Raw genomic sequence first — 23,211 nt, forward strand, 5'->3', positions numbered from 1 at the left:
TCCTTTACTGGTGAGATTTGGTGATAGAGGTCTGTATAATATCTTCACATCTAGTGCTGCGGCAAGATATAGAATTGGCGAAAGAGAAATTGTGTGTGTCTTGTTAAGTAGTTCAGGGCTCAATGCAGAGATGACATAGTCTGTTTGAAAGGCTCGCTCTAATTCAACTATTAGCTAATTGAAGCACCATTAGTAGTCTGGTACTGTGTATAGAGGGGACGCGGGTGGCGCTGTGGGTAAAACCTCAGTGCCTAGGACCTGCCAATCGTATGGTTGGCGGTTTGAATCCCTGCGACGGGGTGAGCTCCCATCGTTCAGTCCCAGCTCCTGCCCACCTAGCAGTTCGAAAGCACCCCTAAGTGCAAGTAGATAAATAGGTACCGCTTTATAGCGGGAAGGTAAACGGCGTTTCCGTGCGCTGTGCTGGCTCGCCAGAGCAGCTTCGTCACGCTGGCCATGTGATCTGGAAGTGTCTTCGGACAGCGCTGGCTCCCGGCCTCTTAAGCGAGATGAGCATGCAACCCCAGAGTCGGTCACGACTGGCACGTACGGGCAGGGGTACCTTTACCTTTACTGTGTTAGAACTTTGTACAATTACACATTTACTTGCATAAATCAGGTACAGCTGATATCATAAAAAACTAACATGTAAACACTGAACATGTTTTATTTTCTGCGTAGATGAAAACATCCAGTTGAAAATAATTAAAATATATATTCTGTTACAAACACTTGATAAGAGTTTGATATCATGCTATATATATAGTACAAGGTTAAGTTTCAGTATGGCATTCTTGTTTCGTGTACACAATGCAATGCACACCCTTTCCCCTATTTAATGGCAAAAAACCACACTCCCAAAATGCATGAAGGAGGCTAAAATATTTGTATAAAACATTTTAAAACCAACTGTAGGTTAAATAAAATGAGTTGAACTATAAGATACTTGTTCTTCCAGTTGACGGCTAAAAATAACCACATGCATGCAAGATTGGGGTTTTCTCCATATTCAAATCTATTTTTTAATATTCTCTATCGTGGGGTGGAATAAGCCACACTTATTAGAATACACATTGTATTTTACAGTGTCTCTCTTCCACATGCTAGTTTGTATTAACAGCATTCAGAATTGCCACATTAAAAGCAAAAAGTTTGTCCAAGTATCGCTGATTTAAAAGTGTGGATAAATTTGGTAATTTTTTTAGTATGTGTAAATTTCACTTAGCCAAAAACTGCAGAAAAAATGTGTGGGGGTCTCACAGACTGCAGCCACCAACATAAATGCCAAGTATTTGCTATCACAATACCCATGTCATGCATCTATTTTTCATTAAGATTAATTTCATAAAATATATTGCAGCCCTTGCAGCTCAATTCCAAACATCTGCAAGAGCTGTGTGGCACAGTTCCAAAGCCATTCTGGGCTGGTATAATGGTTTGTACACTTAATAGAGGGAACTATTTAGCAGACACAACAAATATTAACATCAGGCTGTTTATAAAATACAACACACCTCTGAAGTGAACTCATTTAAATCATATTGCAGTGATTTAAAGAAATACTTAAGACTGGAAATTGTTTTGAGACTTTGCGGTACTTTTTGCTAAACCTGAGTAATACTAGTATACCAGCAAGCAAGGCATTTTCAAATGAGTAATGTGTAAAAATACTTTCTTTAACTAGACACATTTGATATAAAAAAGGCAATAAGAAATATAAAATCTACCTTCCTTTTTGGACTACATCTTCCCTATCATCACTTGTACTATTACATACAGTACATTCCATTTCCTACACAGCAAATGTACACAATTGTCCCTGATATGATATTGGCAGTGACAGTAAAATGTTTTACTATCAGCACTTCTTGTAGCTTATAGAAACAGCACCAAAGTGTATAATACACACACACATCCATGTGCAGTTCAACTTCTTTGTTAAAATTGTCATTTTTTTCTACTTTAAAAGAAGCTGAGGGCAAGATAGAAATTCAGAACAAAAAAAAGTCACCACACCTTTTTTCCAGAAATCTTCCCAGAACAAAATGGCTCAGCACGACATGATGAAAATCCAAAATATTGCATAGTACAGGGACACTCCCCTGCGTGAATCCACCTGTCCTTTGATTGTTTCTTATCCCTCCAGAAATGGAAAGCAAAGCAGACAGGTGTTAAGTCAATAACAGCAAGAAGACACATTCACTTTCATCCAGCAAGGGTGATCCACATGCAGCAAAAGGTGCTTTGTGGAGTTCAGACCCGTGCGTCCAGTACTAGAGCTGCGTGCAGAAATACTTGCTGGATTTCACAGAACCTAACAGACTTCAGTGCAGTCAGGCCTGAAAGCATGAAATCATCTGAGATTTGGAGTGATAGAGGAAATGGATATAGGCCCCTTTCTTCCCCTCCCCACCCTGTCCTGCAGCAAGAAGCCTGTAGTTGAATGGGTGTCAAGAAATGATCATAGTGCTCAGCAGAGTGTTCACAAAGCCTCATACTGCGCATAACAATCTGTAAACAGAGGCCAAAATGGATTGTGCATGGTTTTTCTTGTTTTTACTGGTAAAACTTTTATCTCTACAGTTTGTCATCTGTCACAGTGCAAAAGTACCTTTTAAAAGACTTTCTAAAAAAATGAACACTATGTACAGCACAGACGCATGTATCATACTCACACACAAATATACAAGCGCATGAACGTTTTATGTTCATGTTAAGCTCCACAGAGACGGAATGATTCAAAATGATAGGTGGCACAGGTTCCAGTGAGCAAGGAGGAAATTTGTTCACTCACCTGGAAAAGTTGGCTGTTCAAATCAGCCACGAGAACTTCCTTCTCAAAAAAAGAAAAAGAAATACTGCCAGCTTAAATTGTCAACACTACAAAAATTCCCCTCATAATTTAAAACTCTTTACAAAAGCTTTCTTTTGTTTTTAAACACACAGCGCGCACACATACAGAACATTTCATATGGCTATTCCCTTTGTGGAAACCTATGTAGCATAACTGAATAGTGATCTCCTGGAGTATCAGGATGTTAACTGAGAAGTGAACTCATTGCAGACATTAATACCTTTTCCCGTTTAGCATTATTAATTCAGTCACCTTTGCAAAAACAAGGAATGTTAAGATCCTGATAGCATATTTTAATTCCTTTGGAAATTCAGCTGTTTTGGTTCTGAATGAAAATGCACCAGCTGAAGCCAAATGGTTGCAAATATATTTAGAACGTCCCATGTAAATACCCATGGCACTGCCTTTCCCTGCACCTTGAAAGTTTTGTAAATACAAAAATGTAACTACTTTCTCTTGACAACAAATTTCATATTGTGGGGAAGAAACTTCTGGAAACCAGTGACAGTTTAGGACTGCACGGTGAATGGAACACTGGACACGATCTGCTGGAAACTTGTTTTTCTGAAGTGAATGGACCATCTCTTGCCCATTTCTAAGATGCTCAGTCAGGCAAAGTTCCCGCTGTATTGTGCCTTCCCCCATCTTGATGAACCTGAGAGGTTGTCCAATAAACATGTGACATTATAGTTGTGCATCAGTTGCCTAGTATTTCCCTTGCTTAAGTCTCTCGATGTGGTAGCACAGCTTTAGTGCAGGCCCCAACTTCAGTCCCATGTATTTCATTATCATATCACTCCTCAGTAGCAAGAGAGCCTTTCCATCAATTTCCTGTGGAAAGAGCACACAATAAGGATTAACCACCTGGTAATATCTTGGTCTAGAATCCTTGAAAAGGAAAGAAAAAATAGTACTAGGCTTGCATGAAACAATGTGCATCTGCGTGTAATAAGCTAAACAAGATATAGTAGGTTATAGAGTACAGCCTTGGAGAAACATCATAAAGAGAATGATAAATTATGATCTGGGGCAGTCTTTGCCAACCTTGCGCCCTCCAGAACACCTGTGCTGGCAGGGACTGATGGGAGCTGTAATCCCAATCATCTGGAGGGCACAAGGTTGGAAAAGGCTGACCTAGGGTCTTCGTCACGTCTGTGAATGGAAGGAGCACTTCTATTTGTGAAGCTTAATTAGGATACCAAGGGACGTGGGTGGCGCTGTGGTCTAAACCACTGGACCTCTTGGGCTTGCCAATCAGAAGGTTGGCGGTTCGAATCCATGCAATGGGATGAGCTCCCGTTGCTCGGTCCCTGCTCCTGCCAACCTAGCAGTTCAAAAGCACGCCAAAAGTGCAAGTAGTTAAATAGGCATCGCTCTGGTGGGAAGGTAAACGGCGTTTCCGTGCACTGCTCTGGTCTCGGTGTTCCATTGCACCAGAAGCGGCTTATGTCATGCTGGCCACATGGCCCGGAAAAACTGCGGATAAACGCCGGCTCCCTCGGCCTGTAAAGCGAGATGAGCGCTGCAACCCCAGTCGTCTACGACTGGACTTAACTGTCAGGGGTCCTTTACCTTTAATTAGGATACCAGTCCTTTTTACAGCAAAGTATTTGTAGACATAGCTTTTTTTAAAGCTATTCTCAAGGATATTGCCGAATGTAAATGCACTATTTGTGTTAAATTATTTTATATAGCAGAAACCCTGCCAAGCAAAAGAAATGGCTTTTCACTGAATTTTGGCCACAGAAAATTCTAAATTATTGGAAGGGTTCTGCAGGGAAATAATTTACTTGTATGCTGCCTTTCCAGAGTTCATGTTTAAGGCAGTTTACAACATGGGGAAAAAACCCTCAACCACAACCTAACAAAAGTAGTCAAAAATAATAAATAAAACATTAAAATATGCAAAACCAAACTGAACCATTTCCGAATAAATCACAACATGATCTAAAATAAAGATACAAAAAACCAGCATCAACAACCCCAAGGCCTAAGAGTCTGTCCAGCAGCCTCATCTTTTCGTAGTGGGAGTCAGTCAGCTATAGCCTCAAACTGGGAACCAATTTCAATTTGAGCTAGGAAATGATTTTAAGACCTTTAAATGTGTCCTACCAAAAATGCCTGCTTGGATGGTGTATGCTTTTAACAATATAAATTTTATGAAATATAAGTTTTGTTGGGACTAGAAAGGACTGGAAAGTTATTGCCTGACAAAATAAAAACAAAATGCAGAGATTATGTAGTCTCCAGAGGGCTGCCAGAGAATTACACAATAACGGGTCATGCTTCACAGGCTAATAGAGACGACTTCTACTTTGAGAAATAACAAGCATTTGTAGTGAAGAACCCAACAGAGAATGTGATTCATCACAATGGATGGCTTCAAGTGAGCTTGCTATAGGTTTGTTGTTGTTTTTTGTTTGTTTTTAAAAAGCAAAATGGTTTGTGTCCCTGGAAAAAACCCCAAAATTTCTCAAAGGTTGTGCCAAAGTTTTTTTACTCTCATGTAGTACAATAGACTGGGATGCGGGTGGCGCTGTGGGTTAAACCACAGAGCCTAGGACTTGCCGATCAGAAGGTCGGCGGTTTGAATCCCCGCGACAGGGTGAGCTCCTATTGCTCGGTCCCTGCTCCTGCCAACCTAGCAGTTCAAAAGCACGTCAAAGTGGAAGTCGATAAATAGGTACCGCTCCGGCAGGAAGGTAAACGGCGTTTCCGTGCGCTGCTCTGGTTTGTGCACTGCTGGCCACATGACCCAGAAGCTGTACGCTGGCTCCCTCGGCCAATAAAGCGAGATGAGCACCGCAACCCCAGAGGCGGTCACGACTGGACCTAATGGTCAGGGGTCCTTTAGTACAATAGATTAAATGTTGTAATATAAGGAAACAGCCTCCTTACGTGTCTTCTGAAGAGTTCTGCGTGAGGTGCTAATGCCTGAGGATCAGCTTCTTTCACAAATCGCATGACTTCATCTATCGACCACATAGAAGGATCCTTACTGGGTACGCGGGAGGGTTCTCGTTTTAGCGTGCTGAGGTCGGGTCCTGTTGTGGAGCTTGCAGCTTAAATATTAAAAAATCAAGAAACTGAGGAAGGTGGAAATGCCATTTGTATAACCAGCTCATTTTGGACACACAACACCAAGTTCTTGGGCTTCCATTTATAAATAAGAGGGGGCAAATTACCACATGGCGATCCTTCCCTGCCATTCATTGTGAGTGGCTCTCCATATAAGAAGGATTATATTTAATAATAATCTGAAAATACTTAGTGCTTTTTATTATTATTCATGCTGTGGTTAAATATATACCTGACAGCATTACTGGTTAATTAAGAAGGGTGGTAAGAGGGAAAATACCATATGGTGACATTGTATATCTATAAAAGATCACATATGTTTGCTCTTAAGGCTCCACTACACTTGATGTTCTGCCTACAGAAAAGAGAAGAGTGAACTGGTATTTGTGAAATGCAACAATTAGCTCCTCTGGCCAGACTTTCATAGGTTAGGAAGGCCTGAATAATACAGATTACACCACACTATATTTAAGGTACAGCAGGTTCAAGAATAGAAGTGACAACTGAGAATTAACTACCTACCAACTTCTGAGATATCAAGGAGAGTTGAGGAAATACCTAAAACACTGTTAAGGAAGACAGGAATCTTCAAGCATGATTTTTTCCTACATTTCAGAAATGGCTCTTCAGCGACCTACAACCAGCCAATCCCTTATAAACTCAGGAGGGAGGACATTACAGCATGAGGAATCTCTACAGAGCAAGATTGGGTGGCTAACTTGATTTCCGGCATGTCTGATAACTTTGCAAGTTTTGACTTTTTTTTTCAAATCCTTGCATATCAAAGCATGTTCAGAACCAGCTTTATAAACTAGTTTTTGTTCAACAAGGCAAGAAAAAAAGCAGTAATATATGAGTTTATATATTGTTAAGAAGATAGAACAGAGCATGAACTTTTAAAGAACTAGACTGTACCTTCAATCCTCCTCTGCAGCCTGTTCCTGTTGACTTCATAGTAACTGCTGTTCCCAGCAGAACTTGACGACAATCTCCGTAGAATTGGTGCTGTGTTTGAGGTAGCAGTCACTGGCGGAAGAGAATTCCTGTAATAGGCTGCACTCCCTGAGGTTCGATATTCAGTGGAATTCCGGCAGCTAGGGCTTGCGGGATTGACTAAATTAAGTGCAGAATCCATTGAGTCCTCTGAAAATCTGTGTTCTTTGGAAGTGCCATTTTCTTCACTTGGCAAGGTTTCCGCTGTATAAAGTAATTTAACATAAATAATGCATTTACATTAGGAAGTATTATGGCAATATCCTTGAGAATAGGGTGGTTTGGGTTTTTGTTTTTTTGAAAAAAAGAGCTATGTCTACAAATACTTTGCTGTAAAAAGGGCTGGTATTCTAATTAGGGCTCCCTCCATTCAAAGACACGAACAAGACAGCATTTTCCCCATCTGCACTGATGCTGTTTAGTGCCAGTACACCATCTCTCCCCAGATTATAGTGGAAAAGACACAGAAGAGGAACTGTGCCTATATGGTAACTAGATTCCCCATACAAAATACACAAACAAGGGTGATTTCAGAGAAAAGGGCTCCTGTAGAAGTGGCAGTAATCCCAGATGTGTATGGATTTGGGCTGTAATTTACGAATTGGTGAGTAAGGAAACTGCTTATACATATTCATTTCTCCAGTTTTCATTAGAATCAACGTGCAGTTTGTTTTGCCTGTCCTAGTACTGAACAATATATGTAGATGTAAACCCACTGAAATCAGTGAGCCACACCGTATAGTGCAGTCCTGAGGAAGTAGCCTAGTGTGTTATTTGTGTGTTGAATATTTCCCTCTATCCTTCCAAGCTGGGTGTGCCTGCCACGGAATCTAGTACAAGCCTGGACTGCATGAGAAAACAAGAAGAGTCCCTTTTGAATCAGGCCAGTCACCCATCTAGTCCAGCATGCTGCGGTCAGTGACCAGATGCCCATGGGAAGCTTGCAAGGACGACCCGAGCGCAACAGCCTCTGACAACGGAGGGGAAACATAGCCATGCATTCTATTATGTGGGTTTTGGGTATATGTGCTCTTGGGCTAGACTGCCTAGAAATGCAGTGCTTCTTTTGTAAAGAAATATAACAATAGTTACCTTCTGAGGGATGAGCTTCAGTCCTTGGTAGTTTAGGAGACAGGGGGGCAGTATAGGACGGCGAATCCTGGGAATATCGCTTTGTACTTCTGTTGTCAGAGATTTCCTCTTTTGCTGGGAGAGGGGGAAAAGGATTCACTTTAAAAAACAACAACCACCCACTTCTAATTGCCTTATGTAGTCCCTACATTTCCTTTGGGGAAATGCTTTGGGCTGGTTCCTGTAGAAAAAACACCTATGGGGACCCTTGTGGGTTTTTCTACATTGCATGGATCTGTGAATACCTTGCTCATAAACGTTTCTATGCAAAAATGTATGTTGATCTTCCATTCTGGTGTAACCACTTCCCTGTATGTGCTCCTCTGCATAAATCGTTCCAAAGCGCTGTCATTGGAGAAAACAGTTACGATGATACCATTTGGTATTCATGAAGGGCTCTTTCCCCATGCATGTGCTGATAACATTAGGTGTAAAGTTTATCCCCCCCCCCCCCCAGTAGCTGAAGGCAGAAATCCCTGTTCAGTTTTGTAGAAGCTTTTGGTGTTCCCTTGTGTTCTCAGATCAGTTCTCTAACGGAAAGCCATTAGAAAGACCAAGCTCTAGGAAGTTGATAGGGCGCTTCCAGAGCTGGCACCCAAGATGGTAACTGTCCAAGAGGAGCTTCTTTCTGAAGATTTGACTCCTGAAGCTACCAGGGAAGAAGCTACCAGGGAAGAGACCTGGGCAGATGCACCTGATCTCTGAAATGGGTCCACTGAAGAGGTCAGGTGTGATGCCATGCCTAAGGGGTGACTTAGTTCATCAAGACCATAAGCCCCAAAATGTTTGCTAGGATTTTGGTGCAAGGAGGTAAAACCAAAATGGAGAACAACTTGACCATGACAGAGGGATGGCTATGGACAGAGTCCTCATGAAGAGAGGAAGGTGAAATATAGAGCAGAAACCAAAGGGCCCTCTCTCTTTTTAAGTTCAGAGGTATAGGAAAAAGCTGAGGCAAATGGAGAAAAGGAAAAAAAGTTAGCAATGAGCTGACCAAGGGGCAGGAAAAGAGTGAAGGATAAGACACAACTGAGGTAAAAAATAATTTTTAAAAAACACTACTGGAGGAAAAGACTAGAGGTACTAAACAGACACACAAACCATAAAAGCAAAACTATATACAGTAATACGCCAGAAGCAAAGATCATGGAGAGAGCATGCATGCCATGAACACACTTGGTAAAGGCAGAATACGGCTGATCTGAGAACATAAGAAGCTTCTAAAAATATGATCAGTGATTTCTGCCTTCAGTCATTAGGGGGAGCTGAACTCTCCACCTGATGTCACCCGTAAAGCAGGGAAAAGAAGGTGTATTCTTCACTGAAAAAGGAACACAGTATATCACAGAGGGACTGCAGTCAATTTGCTCATTGCAGCATGCAGCAATTGACATAATAAGCAATGATTAAAATGTGCATACTTAACCATCTGTGCATCTTTTTTTTAACGGCCATGGCAGATGCCAAACTACAGTTTCTCAAAAATAGTGAAAGCACAGCCTTCAACTATTTCAGCTCCTGAAAATTGTGGGTACAGAAATAATAAGCTTGGAAGGGTATCATGTGACAAAGAGAATGAGCCAGGAAATCTGACCACTTCCCATCTCTCCCCAGTCATGCACATCCTCAGTGGCCTTAGGCTTTTGGCCACATTTCTCTCAGCCCCTTGTTTCATATACGTAATTCATACAGGGATAACGGACCTTTCATAGGACAGTTGATGAGTTACTGAAATAGCACATTTGGCATGCATGATGGAAATGCTGTTTGAGCATTTTTTTAGGAAGTAACTCAGCTTTTTTAATCACTGTTGTCTAACAGAAAACCTTCTGAAAAGGCAGTTTTAGAAAATAAAGTAATAATGTAATGCCTAGACAACTGTGAAACTGGGTAGATTCAAACTCGCAATTAACATCTGAACGTGGCTATCTGAGGAAGCAATATATATAATCTCATGTTGACACAGCAATCCTATGTATGGCTATCCAAAAGTTAAGTTCTACTGAGTTCAATGGGACTTACTCCCAGGTAAGTATACAATATATACGGTCAATTTCTAATACATGCAATAAATAAATAATATTCCTTTATAAATCTGATGGGGGGGGAGGGAGACAAAAACCAAAATTATTTAATCCACACCAAAAATCCAGCAGCATAAATATGAGGCTTGATGGTGAGGAGTGTCAAATTTTCAAATTGCTTATCAAAATCGGTTTGCTTTCTTTCTGCAACGGCCAATGACCAGGATGATGCCTACAAAAGGCACAAGGGAGTATTCTGCTTTTCTTTATAAGTGTCTATTGCTGTATATGTCAAAATCTAGGAACAAGCTAAGACACTAAAACCTATTTTTAAAATCAAGAATCCTAAGTTCTTATTCCACGCTACACCAGAGAGGTTTACTTTTAAGACTTAAGGTTGTAAAATCCATTGAATTTATCAGTGCTTGCTTATGATTATGCACACATAGTATCAGGCAGCAAAGAAAAACAACACATCTTAAGCCCGACTTAAAATGGCTCACACTAGATTAGTTTACACTGATATTCACAAATATAAATCCAACTGTTGTTGTTTTTTAAATACACACCCTAACTTCTAAAAATGCAGGGTGGCCGGGGGGGGGGCATTACCTGGTTTGTTTCTATCATATTCGGTGGGGCTGTATGCACTTCCCATGTAAGGGCTGAAAGGCTGGCTGCTGAAAAGGTTGTCGCACTGCAGGCTGTGGCAGAGCTTCTCCAAGAAGCGCAGGACAAACGAGGCACTGTTTACAGAAGGAAGACTGATGGCGTGCTTCTCCCCATCAAAGGAGGCTATAGGGTAAAAAGAAGACCTCAAATCACGGTGGGATTGATTGAAACACCAGTGCCTATGGTGGAAGACCCTCGGTTTGACAGAAACAAAGGGGGTAAAAGAAGGCCAAACATTTTGCCACGCTTGTGTTGTCTTTGCCAATTTCAATACCAAAGCTTGAACATTTGTCCCTTGGCTAATCCAGAGTAACTGCGGTTAAGCTAATCTTTAAATAAGGGCAGTACCGTAGTCTGATGCAAGTTTTGTTATACGGCTGTAGATTTATCATCAAAGGCCTGGCTCCCATATCACACTGAACCATAGCAAAACAAATCAAGGTTTTCATGTGAATGAAAGGTTGCTCAAAAGTTCCCAAAACAATTCTTCCCTGCTACGCCACCGACGAAAAAAATTAATCTAGCTTGAGTCATGAGAATGTAGGCTTGTGGTTTTCTCTTGGCTTACTGCCTGTGGTTTGTTTGGAGGAAACAAACGGTGAGCCAGAGGGTGAAACAACCCGACTAGCCAAACACTGGCTTTGCTTAAGTCTGTGGCTCAGCAGCAGCAGCATGGGAACTCTTGAGCAGCATGCATCATCACGCTGTACCTGCACGTGGTTTAATATGACACGTGAACCGGGCTGGTGTCTCGGGTGCAGGTAGCTTGTAAGGGGAAGCTTTTGGTCCTCCTTGACCCCTTCTCAAAACGAGTGGGACTTGGGCTACCTGTAATCATCAGAGTAGCAACTGTTCTGCTGACTGCTGGTACTGTCCCTGTTTTGTATTTTGCTTAAATCAAGGACAACAGCAAACGCTGCAGAGCTGAAACTTCTGCTTTGTTTTATGTTTGGAAATAGCTGGACAGTTGTTTTCTTAACCTAGACCTAGAGAGACCCCGCAATGGCAAAATTTGAGGCTGCTGTACTGCTACAACTCTGGCTGCAATCCCAGCCCACCTGACCTGAAAGTAAGCCCCAAATAATTCAATAGGAATTATCTCTGAGTAAAAATGCCTGTGATCTCTGAGTAAAAATGCCTGGCAAATGGCATTCCTTGCATTTTATAAGACACTTTAAAAGTTACTTTATATATATGTTGCTTTGTATTCATAAATACCAAGGGCTCGTTAATTTACACCAACAGCTGAAGTCTTCTATAACTTCTTGCATCCCATAAAGCTATAAACATCCTGTGTACAATAAATGGGGTCTTACAAATGAAGCTGATATCTAACTGTTAAATCTATGCCAGTAGACTGACATTTCCTCTTGCGTACAGAAGATGTTCACAGTATGCACATCACAAGTTATACTGCGGGAAATGAAGGTTTAGGCATACCGTAGTTCGCTGTCCTCATCTGGCATTAATACAGGGAGAATAAAGTAAGGCAAACACTTTTTAATGCCATATGAATTAAGGCTAACTTGTGTCCTGAAGATTGCTTCTGCCAGGAGAAAAGTGACAAGCAGCAGCCTCTAATTTAGAACTGGAGAAATATTTAAACAACACATCTTCTCTCAGGTCAGTGAGGGAATAAAGATGCTATCCCTTCCACACTTCTAAAATATAATTATAGGAAAAGAATAGCAGCAACAGCATCTCAGTTAAAAATCCATTTAGTGGGAACGCTAAACTGAGTAGCTCGGAACACTTCATGTAAAAAAGAAAAAAGCACAAGGTCTTTTACTCTTTGCTCTTTTACTATAAAACAACAGCATAAACATGGTTTCCATTAAAAAAAATGTTTAGATAATGTAAGCATAAAGAAACCTAGTTCTACCTTATTTACCGCGGGATCAAATAAATAAAATGAAGTGTGTCATTTACACAATTGTGCCACACTAATCTTTGGTCTTGATTTTGCACCAAAACTGAAACTGAATCACATTTTACTAATAAGTTAAGAAAACCTGCTACTATTGCTCATTCATTTGCTGGATTCTACCCAAGTATGCTTTGCCATTATCAAACATGCTTCACAGCCTCCTGGTTTGTTTTATTAGTTCTGCTGCTGTTTTTATTATACTGCTTTATTACGTTCCGTTTTTATTGACATTTGATTGTATTTAACGGTTAGCTTCTTTGAGACTTTGCAAAAAGAAGGGATATAAATCCATTTATAGATAAAAATAAAACCAATAAAATACCAGTGATGATCTCTCCCGCATGGTGCCCCGACTTCAGGAATCCAAAGACTGTTTTTGATTGATAGGCACAGTCCACACAGGCTTGCACAGCCTGCTGAAGCACTACATTCACAGGACCCGGTCCAAAGTGATCAGGAAGCTGCTGAACCTTCTTTTTGTCCAGATGAGGCCCAGAGTTTCCGTGTTTGTTAACATAGACACAAACTAAGAGAAAAAAGGAGGGATGTCAATTATTTTTTTTTAAAAAAGAAGAATTTGCAAACAATGCATTCCAGACCAAATGATATTTCATAAAGTTTTCATTGAGAATGGACTGGATGAACATCTTCTATACATTTCATCTATTTCAAAAGCTTGCAAATAGCCAAACTGTAATTAGATGATGAACAGAGGAGCTGATGCTCTGCATGTAAAAACTAGGTAAAGGATCCCTAGACAGTTAGGTCCAGTCAAAGGCGACTACGGGGTTGTGGCACTCATCTCACTTTCAGGCCGAGGGAGCCGGCGTTTGTCCACAGACAGCTTTCTGGGTCATGTGGCCAGCATGACTAAACTGCTACTGGCGCAATGAGACACTGACGGAAACCAGAGTACATGGAAATGGTGTTTACCTTCCCGTCGCAGCGGTACCTATTGATCTACTTGCACTGGTGTGCTTTTGAACTGCTAGGTTGGCAGGAGCTGGGACAGAGCAACGGGAGCTCACCCCGTTGCAGGGATTCGAACCGTCGACCTTCTGATCAGCAAGCCCAAGAGGCTCAGTGGTTTAGACCACAGTGCCACCCATGTCCTTTATGTAAAATCTACCTACACTAAACAAACTACCATATTTTTCGCTCTATAACACGCACCTGACCATAACACACACGTAGTTTTTAGAGGAGGAAAACCCGTAGGCATGCCACTCGTAGGCATTCCCTCCATAACACGCACAGACATTTCCCCTTACTTTTTAGGAGGAAAAAAGTGAGGGTTATGGTGCAAAAAATACGGTACTTCCATATGCTTTATTTAACCTCCAACTCCAACAGGTAGTGGTGAAACCACAAATGTCCATGCACTTGCCACATCTAGACAAGCCTAACTGACTTTGCCAAATTATATACCCACATTCCTTGCTTTTTCCTGTTATCCTCCGGAACTACAGAGCTAACAAATATGCCTTTAGGAGCAAATGCTGCTCCTTCCCTTCTATATTTTGTAATAACCCCAGATCAAGGTACTCTTCCCATACTTGGATAGGGAACGTTGGCTACAAGTGTCTTGGTAAAGTCACACTGAATATGTGGCAGGAAATTAATGTGTTCATGGTGCGAAAATCTTCAACATATGCATTTGAAAATATAGTTCATTGATGTTGATGAGATGTAACTGCCGCATGCCCATGATACATGGAATGAGAGAAAAGCAGAAACAGAAACAGAAGATAAGAGGAATACAGTGGTATCTTGGTTTATGAACTTAATCCGTTCCGGAAGTCTGTTCTTAAACCAAGGCGTGCTTTCCCATAGCAGCGGGGGACTCGATTTACAAATGGAACACAATCAACAGGAAGTGGAACATGTTCTGCTTCCAAGGCAAAGTTCACAAACCAAAACACCTACTTCCGGGTTTGCAGTGTTCTTAATCCAAGTTGTTCATAAACTAAGCTGTTCTTAAACCAAGGTACCACTGTAGTAAAAATGAGAGGTAGGGTATAGGCAGCAGGAAAACAGAAGGTCAGAATTAAGGCAAGGAAAAATAAGATCAGAAGGCAGGGGGGAGGGAAAATACATGAACATGGTGAATGAAAAATAAAAGGAGGAAAGAGGAATTTCAAAGCAAAACAAGAAAGGTGGCGAGGAAAGCAAAAGATCAAATAAACACACTTTCAGGACTGGATATGTACTGGAGAGTAAAACAGAGGGTGAAACGGGGGAGTTAGCCACAACATGGAAATCTAGAAGGCAAAGGAAATGGGGTTGCAGAAAAGCTGAATGGTTGTTAGATGGGTAAATGGTGAAAAACGACAGAGCAGGGGGAGAAAGAATAGGACCAAGCCACAGAGACACTTTGAATACTGCTTTGGGGGAATAATCTGCTCTTATATCTGGCAGAGCCAGATACTTCTTCAGCCTGTGCAGGGAAGTAACAAGCAAACTGTTCAGCCAAGCAACAAGACACAAGAAGAGACCCGAGACCAATGGAGGCCTATTTTGTGCAGGTAGAGTGCTGCTAACTCTGAAGGCAGTGAAAGAAATGTCTAGCAAGAAATGAAAGCCAAGTGAGAGATTTGGGAACAGGGTGTTAGCAGTAGCACACACCATAGCTTCATTTTCCAATTACTACTACTACTTCCTATTGTTTTTATTTTATTTTATTTTCCATTACTACTGTGTACATGCTAACTAGAAGTAAAACTATGCGGCCAGTTACCTGCATTTCTAGTTTAGTGGACTTTCATGCATCCGTAAAAGATGCTACTTAAAAAAGAAAAGTTATTGGGCCCACACTCCCAATCCACGATCCATTTACTTTTACTAGTGCTTTCATGAGACTCTGGAACCAACCAGCAGTACTCCAGAAGATTTATATAGACAGACATGCAAGCTATAGATCATTTTACCTGTTGAAATGACAGCCGCTGTTACGCCAGTGATACTAGGTCCATCTTTGTGTATCTGAGGTGCGCTGTTGTCCACTTTTGCAGAGGTAAGGGGAGGAGGAAATACTGGAGATTGCACTGGTAAGATTTTTTTCTGTAAAAAGAAGAAATATATTTATCGTAAATTTTAAACAAATATAACTGTTAATTTCCTATCAGAAGACAGCCTTCAGATCACCATTTGCTCAAGCTATCTTATTTCTCTTAACTGTAGAATGCTGCCAGAAGAGTATAAAGACTAGATCTTTGCAACTCCCAGTCCCAACCCGTTTTTCAAGGGATCTCCAGAAGGATCAGCAGCAGAATCTCATCACAAGCTAGGGAACCACATGAGATAATCCGTTCAGACTGGCCAGCACATAAAGAGCCAGCTCAAGATTACTTCACACATCGCTACCATATTACGTACAGTGGTAGGTGCAGGTAGCCTCAGGCATTGTAAGCCAGTTGTATCCCACTTGCATGTCTAGTTCCCATGGATAATAAAGTTGCTGATACTTTAATTGATAATGATGGCAGATGCTGATATTCTTCTTTGCCACTGTCCTTGCAACCACTGGCAAAAATGCATGCTTTAATTAGTGATCATTGCCAGTAAAGTTAGCCTGCACCGAAGGAGCTCTTTTTAAAGCAGAAAGTCAACAAGAAATTAAATAAAGGGATATTTATTTTGGCAACCACATATTGATTAACACTGAATGGGTAGCAATGGGTAGCTGAGGACAAATAAGTGGTTCAGAAATTAACGAAATAATAATATCTCTTTCACATAAGTATCAAGGTGATTTAATGTCAAAGAGTTTAAAAAGCAAAAATAGGTCAAGACAACAACTAAGGATTGATTTTAAAACAGTACTTGAAGCTCAAAGGCCTAAAATGTTCACCAATAACATGTACAAAAGGGCAGGTCCAGCTCAAAAGAAGAGGTCTACTAGGTAGGTAAGGGATAAAGTGGTCTCTAAAGTAATATGTTCCCAAGTGCACTCTCCCTGTATCAGCAAATGTAGCAATCTAAATATATATATATTTATCTCCAATACATTCAATAAAATATATTGTTTGCACCTTTTATTATTGTTATTTCTATACTGCCCTTCACCTGAGGATCACAAGGTGGTTTACAATATAAAAACACAAAAATACATAACATAGTAACAAACAAAAACAATGCCCCGCCCCTGTTTAGAAGGCCAGAGATTTTTTTTTATTGGTCACAGGCCTAGAAAAGGGGAATGTTTTTGCCTGTCGCCTATAGATACGCAACGAAGGTGGCCGGTGAGCTTCCCTGGAGAGAGCATTCCACAAGTGGGGAGCCACCACAGAAACAAGCTTGTTCTTGTGTTCCCACCCTTCAGACCTCTCATGAAGGGGGCACAAAAAGAAAGGCTTCAGATAAGGATTACATGATATGGGGTGGTTTAGATGGGAAGAAGGGGTCCTTGAGGTATCGTGGTCCTGAGCCATGTAAGACTTTATACGTCAAAACCAGCACCTTGAGCTGAGCTTGGGACCTAATTGGCAGCCAGGGCAGAATTGGCATTGTTATGTTCAAACCATCTTGCCCTGGTGAGCAACCTGGCCGCTGAAGTCAGCACCAGCTGAAGTCGCACTGCAGTAATCTAGAGTTTACCAGAGCACAGATGACAGAAGTTAGGCTGTCCCTTGTCCAGGTAAGGGTGCAGCTGGGCCACTAGCCAAAGCGGATGGAAGGCACTCTGCGACACCAAGACCATCTGAGCTTCAAGTGACCGCAATGGATCCAGAATTACCCCCAAGCTGCTGTGAGCTGAACAGGGAAGCTGTGCTCCTTCAAAGGGAGTGTGACCTTGAAAAGGATGCTGTGTTCAATACGACACACCCAGTAAACTGCTTGCACAATTGGACATTTCAAAAAGAAACTCGGTGGGGAAATCAGTACAAAATAAGCTGGGGAAACATAAAAAGCATCTACTGCAATTGTGAAGGTAAACAGATTTGCTCTCACCTTCCTTCCTGGTTTCAAGCCTTTTTTCCTTTTTTTGAGATTCTCTTTTTGAGATGTGTTTTTCGCTACAGGGTTGTTTTTGGGAGACCTGCCTTTCCTAGGGACTGCAGGTGGAGCCGCTGGTTTTCCCCGGCTAGGCTTCCTTCCCCTTGATGTAGAAGGAGGAACAGCAGATTTCTGAGGAGACTGCATTGAGCGCCGGGTCACTTTGGAAGGGGATGTCTGAGGTTTCGAATTATTCTTTGTACCTGAAACTGTGAAGGAAGTCAAATATACATTTATCAGAATGCATACACTTCAGGAAGCAGTATTCTTTAAAAAGTTCAATTACACTTCAAAGTATGTTGACAACAAGATATTTTCAAGTGATTTTGAACTGAAACAAGGACTGCTAACTTTTAAACCAGATAGGGAAGTGGTGTTTCTGACAGCAAGCTTGATATGCAGAAATATGCAAGTGGGTAATGTTAATCTTCATATGCAAAGAAAAGCTGGTTGCTGTACATCAAGCTGCTGCTAGAGGCACAAAATTGGGCCATGTGATTTCTTTTCTAGCAACACCAGTTAGGACATAATGAGATAACAGAAGAGCTCCACACCCCCCCAAAAAAAAAACCCTAAATGAAATTTAATGGAATTTCTTAACAGCATGCTGGGAGTTTTGCTTTCACAGGCCCTACTGAAATGAATGGAATTTGTTCAAGAATATTTGTGGTAATTCTTTATGAACAGCAAGTCATATATATATATATATCCATGCTTCTGATTGAACAGCAAATCATATATATATTCATGCTTCTGATTAACTGAAAAAGTTTTGATCATTCTGCCTTCTACCCCTTGACTTTCCAGTCATGTGGATTCCTGTGATTGGTTTCATTTGGTCAAGGAAGTATGCCATTCAATTCCTTCATGTGTCTTACAGAATAAGATTGCTTTCCCCCCCCCCTTATAAAGATATATATTTCAAATCAAAATAAATGTAGTTTTGATGTTTCCGTTGAGCTTGTTTTTTTTGTATCCAAGAAAAACCCCAAAGTAATTTTAAAGTCCCACAGTTGGTAAAACAATGTCTGCCCATGTCTAAATGCAGCTGTTTCAATGTGAAAGGGAAAACACTTGTTTTCAAAAATAAAATTGTGGCACCATTTTGGACCAATTAAACACTGGAAAACTATGCTTGAAAGATATAACCAAGGTTGCATGGTCTGTTTTTGTGTAAAGCAGGTAAATTCTACAGAGAGAACACATTCATAGAAAATAAAAAATATATTTTATTTATGTGACAAAAAATTTTAACACATGAAATCTGGCACAGCTCCTATGTATATTGTTTGACTAGACCACACCCTACAGATTAGACTTTTCTTTTTCATACAGCTTTATATAGTTCTGGAGACGTTTTTAGGTAACTAAACAGTGTTGCTTTTCTTCTTTGTCACATTCAAAAGTTATCAACCACTTGTATTATACTACAGTTCAAGAATGAAACATTTCTAAAAAGGTACATTTGTGTGAAGTTAAACTCCATGTATTCCCATGTTCAGAAAATCAACACTGGTGTAAAAACTGAAAAATAAAAGTTTTATTACAAAATGTAATTTCACTGCACACAAACACAAATTTCATCACACACTCTCACACATTGCAAAACAACAGTTATCTGGATTAAACATGTTTGTGCTACAGTCTATCGCTGCCTCCACTGAAATGTCAATGGATTAACGTGCAGCAAAAATCTGAGAGGACAGCAGAGTTCACAAACACAAAGAAAACACCCTTCAATGCCACAGGTTGTAAAATAGCAGGTACACGCTTTTACACACAGTAACTTTCTGCTCTTTGGAATAAATGATGGATAGTGCTTGCTGAACAAAGGCTGCAAATGGAGTAATAATGAGCCCCTGCTGGAACGCTATATAAAAACAATTTCCTTTAAACAGGTCTCCTACCTTTATATTCCAGAGATGCAGATGTCATTTACATTAGCCACTTGTAAGGTTCAAGACCCAATCTCATAGGACTGCTTTTTTAGACTGAAAAAGCAGATCTGCAACAAAGCCCACACTGCCTGGACAGCGGGCACTGAAATTTTGCACGAGCAAATCAGGGTGCAGCAATTTGCATTTGTTGGTTTAAGAGGAAGAGGAAGGGGGAGGGCAACAGAGCGGAGGGGAGAGACTGCTAAAGCAATTCACATATTGTCTGCGGGCTCTATTGACAGTGACCATCAGTCACCTGCTCATACTTCCTTAACCACCCCCTCTTGAGGAGGGGATCAAAGGTTACATGGGGTCAGAGAATCTGGAAAGAGTGAAAGGACAAGCAAAGAAATCTAGCTGCCAACACAACTGTATCATGTACAGAGGTATCTCAGCTGAGCTACAGGAGCCAAAACTTGAAAACCATTTTGTAATCTCAACAGGATTTGTATTAAAACATTAGTGCATCAAAATATTAGTTTATTAAAACGGGACGGGGGGGCGGTTATCAGCTGTGTCTCTTTGTAATTAATATATAATGTGCAGTTGGAAGGGGGTGGGCAGCCCTTTTGCTCTTTTCAGGCCAATGCTTTGCATTACAATGGCCCTCTCCATTCCACAAACAAAACAAAGCATTTTGTTTCTCGCTGAGCTGGCAAAACAATTGAGACATCAAGCATTCAGGTCTCTTGTGGGTACTCTAGCTACGCAGCAGCCCCTGCTTAAAACTCTGATCCTAAGCAACAACTTTATTAAAGTCTTTTCAAACCAAAGAGTCTTATACTAACTGGAGCAACAATGCATTTTGAAAGGATGGAGCAAGAAGCAAAGGATGTTAACACGGCTTTCTGTATTGAGAGTACTGATTGCTTATAGAGCTTTCAGTATCACAGAGTGCAAACATATAACAGCAACTAGGATGCTTCAATTACTTCTACAATTGCTTATCCTTGTTTTGATAAGGGGTGAGAATATGCATTAAACATTATGTGTAGACCTATGAAAAAGACTAAAAAAATTATTGGCGCTTACAACTTTTCCACATCTGTTCATTTATTTTAGGATCCATAAGCAGACCCAGCATAGTCAAACCCTACTATTACCAAATAGTCAGATGTTGCAGCTCCATATAAGACAAATTATGGTCTTCTGAAGCAGGAAGGAGATAGTTGCTCAGCTTTTTCAGGGAACCTGCTTTTTAATGCATCTAGAAAAAACTACTTAATGCATTTAGAAAAAGTATTTGCTAGAAAAACTATTTGAAAAACTGTGTGGACAGTAGCTATGCTAGTGCCATAAGCAACTCTACAGCTGAGCAGCATCTCTTGACATAACTGTAATGAAAACAAAATATAGTACACCAGTGTAAGAGAGGGAGAGGGAGGAACAGAGAGAGAGGCACATGCACTAGAGAAATAATGCAATAGTAATTGTGGAAAAGTTTATTAAGGAGATGTGAAACGCCACTACTTCTGACAATGATAATACAGGCTAAGCTGAGACGTAACAAAAAACCATGGGATAATTTTGCTTCTGATTTTAAACACAGCTTTCATGACGTCCAATGTCATGAAACTGTAAGTCTGTTTAAGTGATGACTTGTGAGAACAAGCCATGTTCCGGAAGCACTTTTCCCTGATCATAGGAAACCATGGTTTACATATTATCCAAAGAAGCTTCCTTAGCACAACAGTAGGGGAGAGGGAAGCATGCAACTCCCAGGTAACGTGACCCTACGGTTTCTCATTACATCTGAACTGGTGGCAAGCGTAAAGTTATCAAGGTTTGTCTCTCTTTGGCTGCAATCCTATATCCATGAACACAATGGGAAGCTGCACTGCAAGTATAGCAAATGATAGAGCAGAGGTCACCAATATTTCTGGACTAGTGGGCAAATTTTGTAGGGTGACCGTCACAAAACCTTCATAGCCACCATGGCACCTGCAGACATTGGGATGGTGATCCCTGGTGCTAGTGAATACATTTAATTAAAGCTAGTGGGATGCCTTTAGGCTTTATTTCATCCTACTTAGATTTTGCTATAGCATTAAATGATGATGGGAAACACCCAAAAACCAACACATTTTTCCTTATAGCTTCTCTGTCAGCTGTATCAAAGTCTTAAAGGCACAGGTTTAAAAGCAAAGATGGACTAGATGAGCCTGACGTGTGGAATTTAACAAATAAAAAATTCTTACCACTATTCCCTGGTGGCTGTAGAGCATCTCCTGTTAAATCGCACCATCCGACTGGAAAGATATCCCGAGAATCATATTTACACCAATAGTCAAATGCCCCTCGCCAGCCATCAAAGGTAATAAAAACTTCATCTCCTTTAACATTCCCAATGGTTGCGGGACATATTAAATAAGGATTTTTTCTGTCTACTGCTTCTAGCTTCATTCCAACTTTAAAACAGTTTGGAGAAGGCTTTGTAGGTTCCTGCCAAAACAAAAGAGCCAAACACATGAGATCTTGGAAGGGAATGAGTTTCATATAACCTTGATGCCTAAAAGGACTCATGCTCCAAGAGATACATAGTACTGGGGGGGGGGGGGATATGTTAGCATTTTCCCTGTATTTTCTATCATCCAGAGCTCCTCCATGGATAAAAATTCATGTTTCTAAGCTAAATTACAGGTTTTATGTGTGATACAAAGCAGCAAAGAATTTAAAAGAAATCAACAAAAGGACACTTTGGAGTATTTGCTAATTTACAATATTTCTATTACCGCCTATCAACAAGAAGTCCATTTTTTGTTGTTGAAAATTTAAGATACGTATTTCTTTCCTTAATTACTGATGAAAGAAACAGAACTACCAAGCAACATATTTCTAACGCCTTGTTAATCACAAGAAGAATAAGTTGTTACAGTGTTGTGAAAAACATAAAATAGTTTGCAGTGTCACCCGTCAGTGTTGAGACCATGAACCGACCAATTATCATCTTCAAGTCTATGCCTAAAGCAGGTTTGTAAACTAACAAGAGACTCTCTTATAAAGCCATTCGAATTTGCATAATGTGACTTCAATGCATGTTCAAATGATGAATTGCTTCCATGATGGCATTTTGTTTCCTACTCTTCCTTACGTTTTATTGTTCATTAGATTGATTTCCAAGTTTTGTGGGGAAGGACATGCATTATTAATAAAAAGGGGCATAGCTTCATTTGTAAAATTGTCCATGTAACTAAAAGGACTAGTTGTAAATATAACTTATATTCTTCTTCCTTACATAATTAAGGCACATTATTGCATTTCTTCACTTTGTAAATCAACCCACTTCGTTTTCTTCGCAGAACAGACTTGTACTGTTCCAGCTTTGGGGCAATTCATAAAATTTATTTATTTCATAACATTTCTGTTCCACTTGAGTGTAAAAAAAATACCAACCAAACCAAACCTCAAAGCAGTTTACAAAATGAGTAACACAATAAAATGATCAGCAAAAAAAAGTTTAAAACATCCAAATTTACTACTACTACTACTGATTGAAATTATGTACTGCCCTATACCTGGAGGTCTCAGGGTGGTTCACAGAACAAAATCAAAATATAAAACCACAAAATACATAATCTAAATGAAAACAAGAATCCACCC

The 23,211-nt window shown here is 40.4% G+C and overlaps 1 protein-coding gene across 1 annotated transcript in view; it reads right to left on the bottom strand.

Annotated features, from left to right (window-relative positions):
- Nucleotides 1-649: 649 nt before the first annotated feature.
- Nucleotides 650-23,211, bottom strand: part of SCML2 (Scm polycomb group protein like 2) — a 44,292-nt gene continuing 21,730 nt past the window's right edge. Inside the window, exons 7-15 of the mRNA XM_083501913.1 lie at nucleotides 21,810-22,053; nucleotides 17,630-17,883; nucleotides 15,607-15,739; nucleotides 13,002-13,205; nucleotides 10,693-10,875; nucleotides 8,018-8,131; nucleotides 6,848-7,129; nucleotides 5,753-5,916; nucleotides 650-3,685 (exon numbers count right to left, since the gene is read on the bottom strand). Of these exons, the coding sequence (XP_083358039.1) occupies nucleotides 3,560-3,685; nucleotides 5,753-5,916; nucleotides 6,848-7,129; nucleotides 8,018-8,131; nucleotides 10,693-10,875; nucleotides 13,002-13,205; nucleotides 15,607-15,739; nucleotides 17,630-17,883; nucleotides 21,810-22,053 (1,704 nt within the window). The 3' untranslated portion in view covers nucleotides 650-3,559. The remainder of the gene's footprint in view (nucleotides 3,686-5,752; nucleotides 5,917-6,847; nucleotides 7,130-8,017; nucleotides 8,132-10,692; nucleotides 10,876-13,001; nucleotides 13,206-15,606; nucleotides 15,740-17,629; nucleotides 17,884-21,809; nucleotides 22,054-23,211) is intronic.

The sequence above is a fragment of the Podarcis liolepis genome (assembly GCF_965112155.1).
Source record: "Podarcis liolepis genome assembly, chromosome: 4".
NCBI lineage: Eukaryota > Metazoa > Chordata > Lepidosauria > Squamata > Lacertidae > Podarcis > Podarcis liolepis.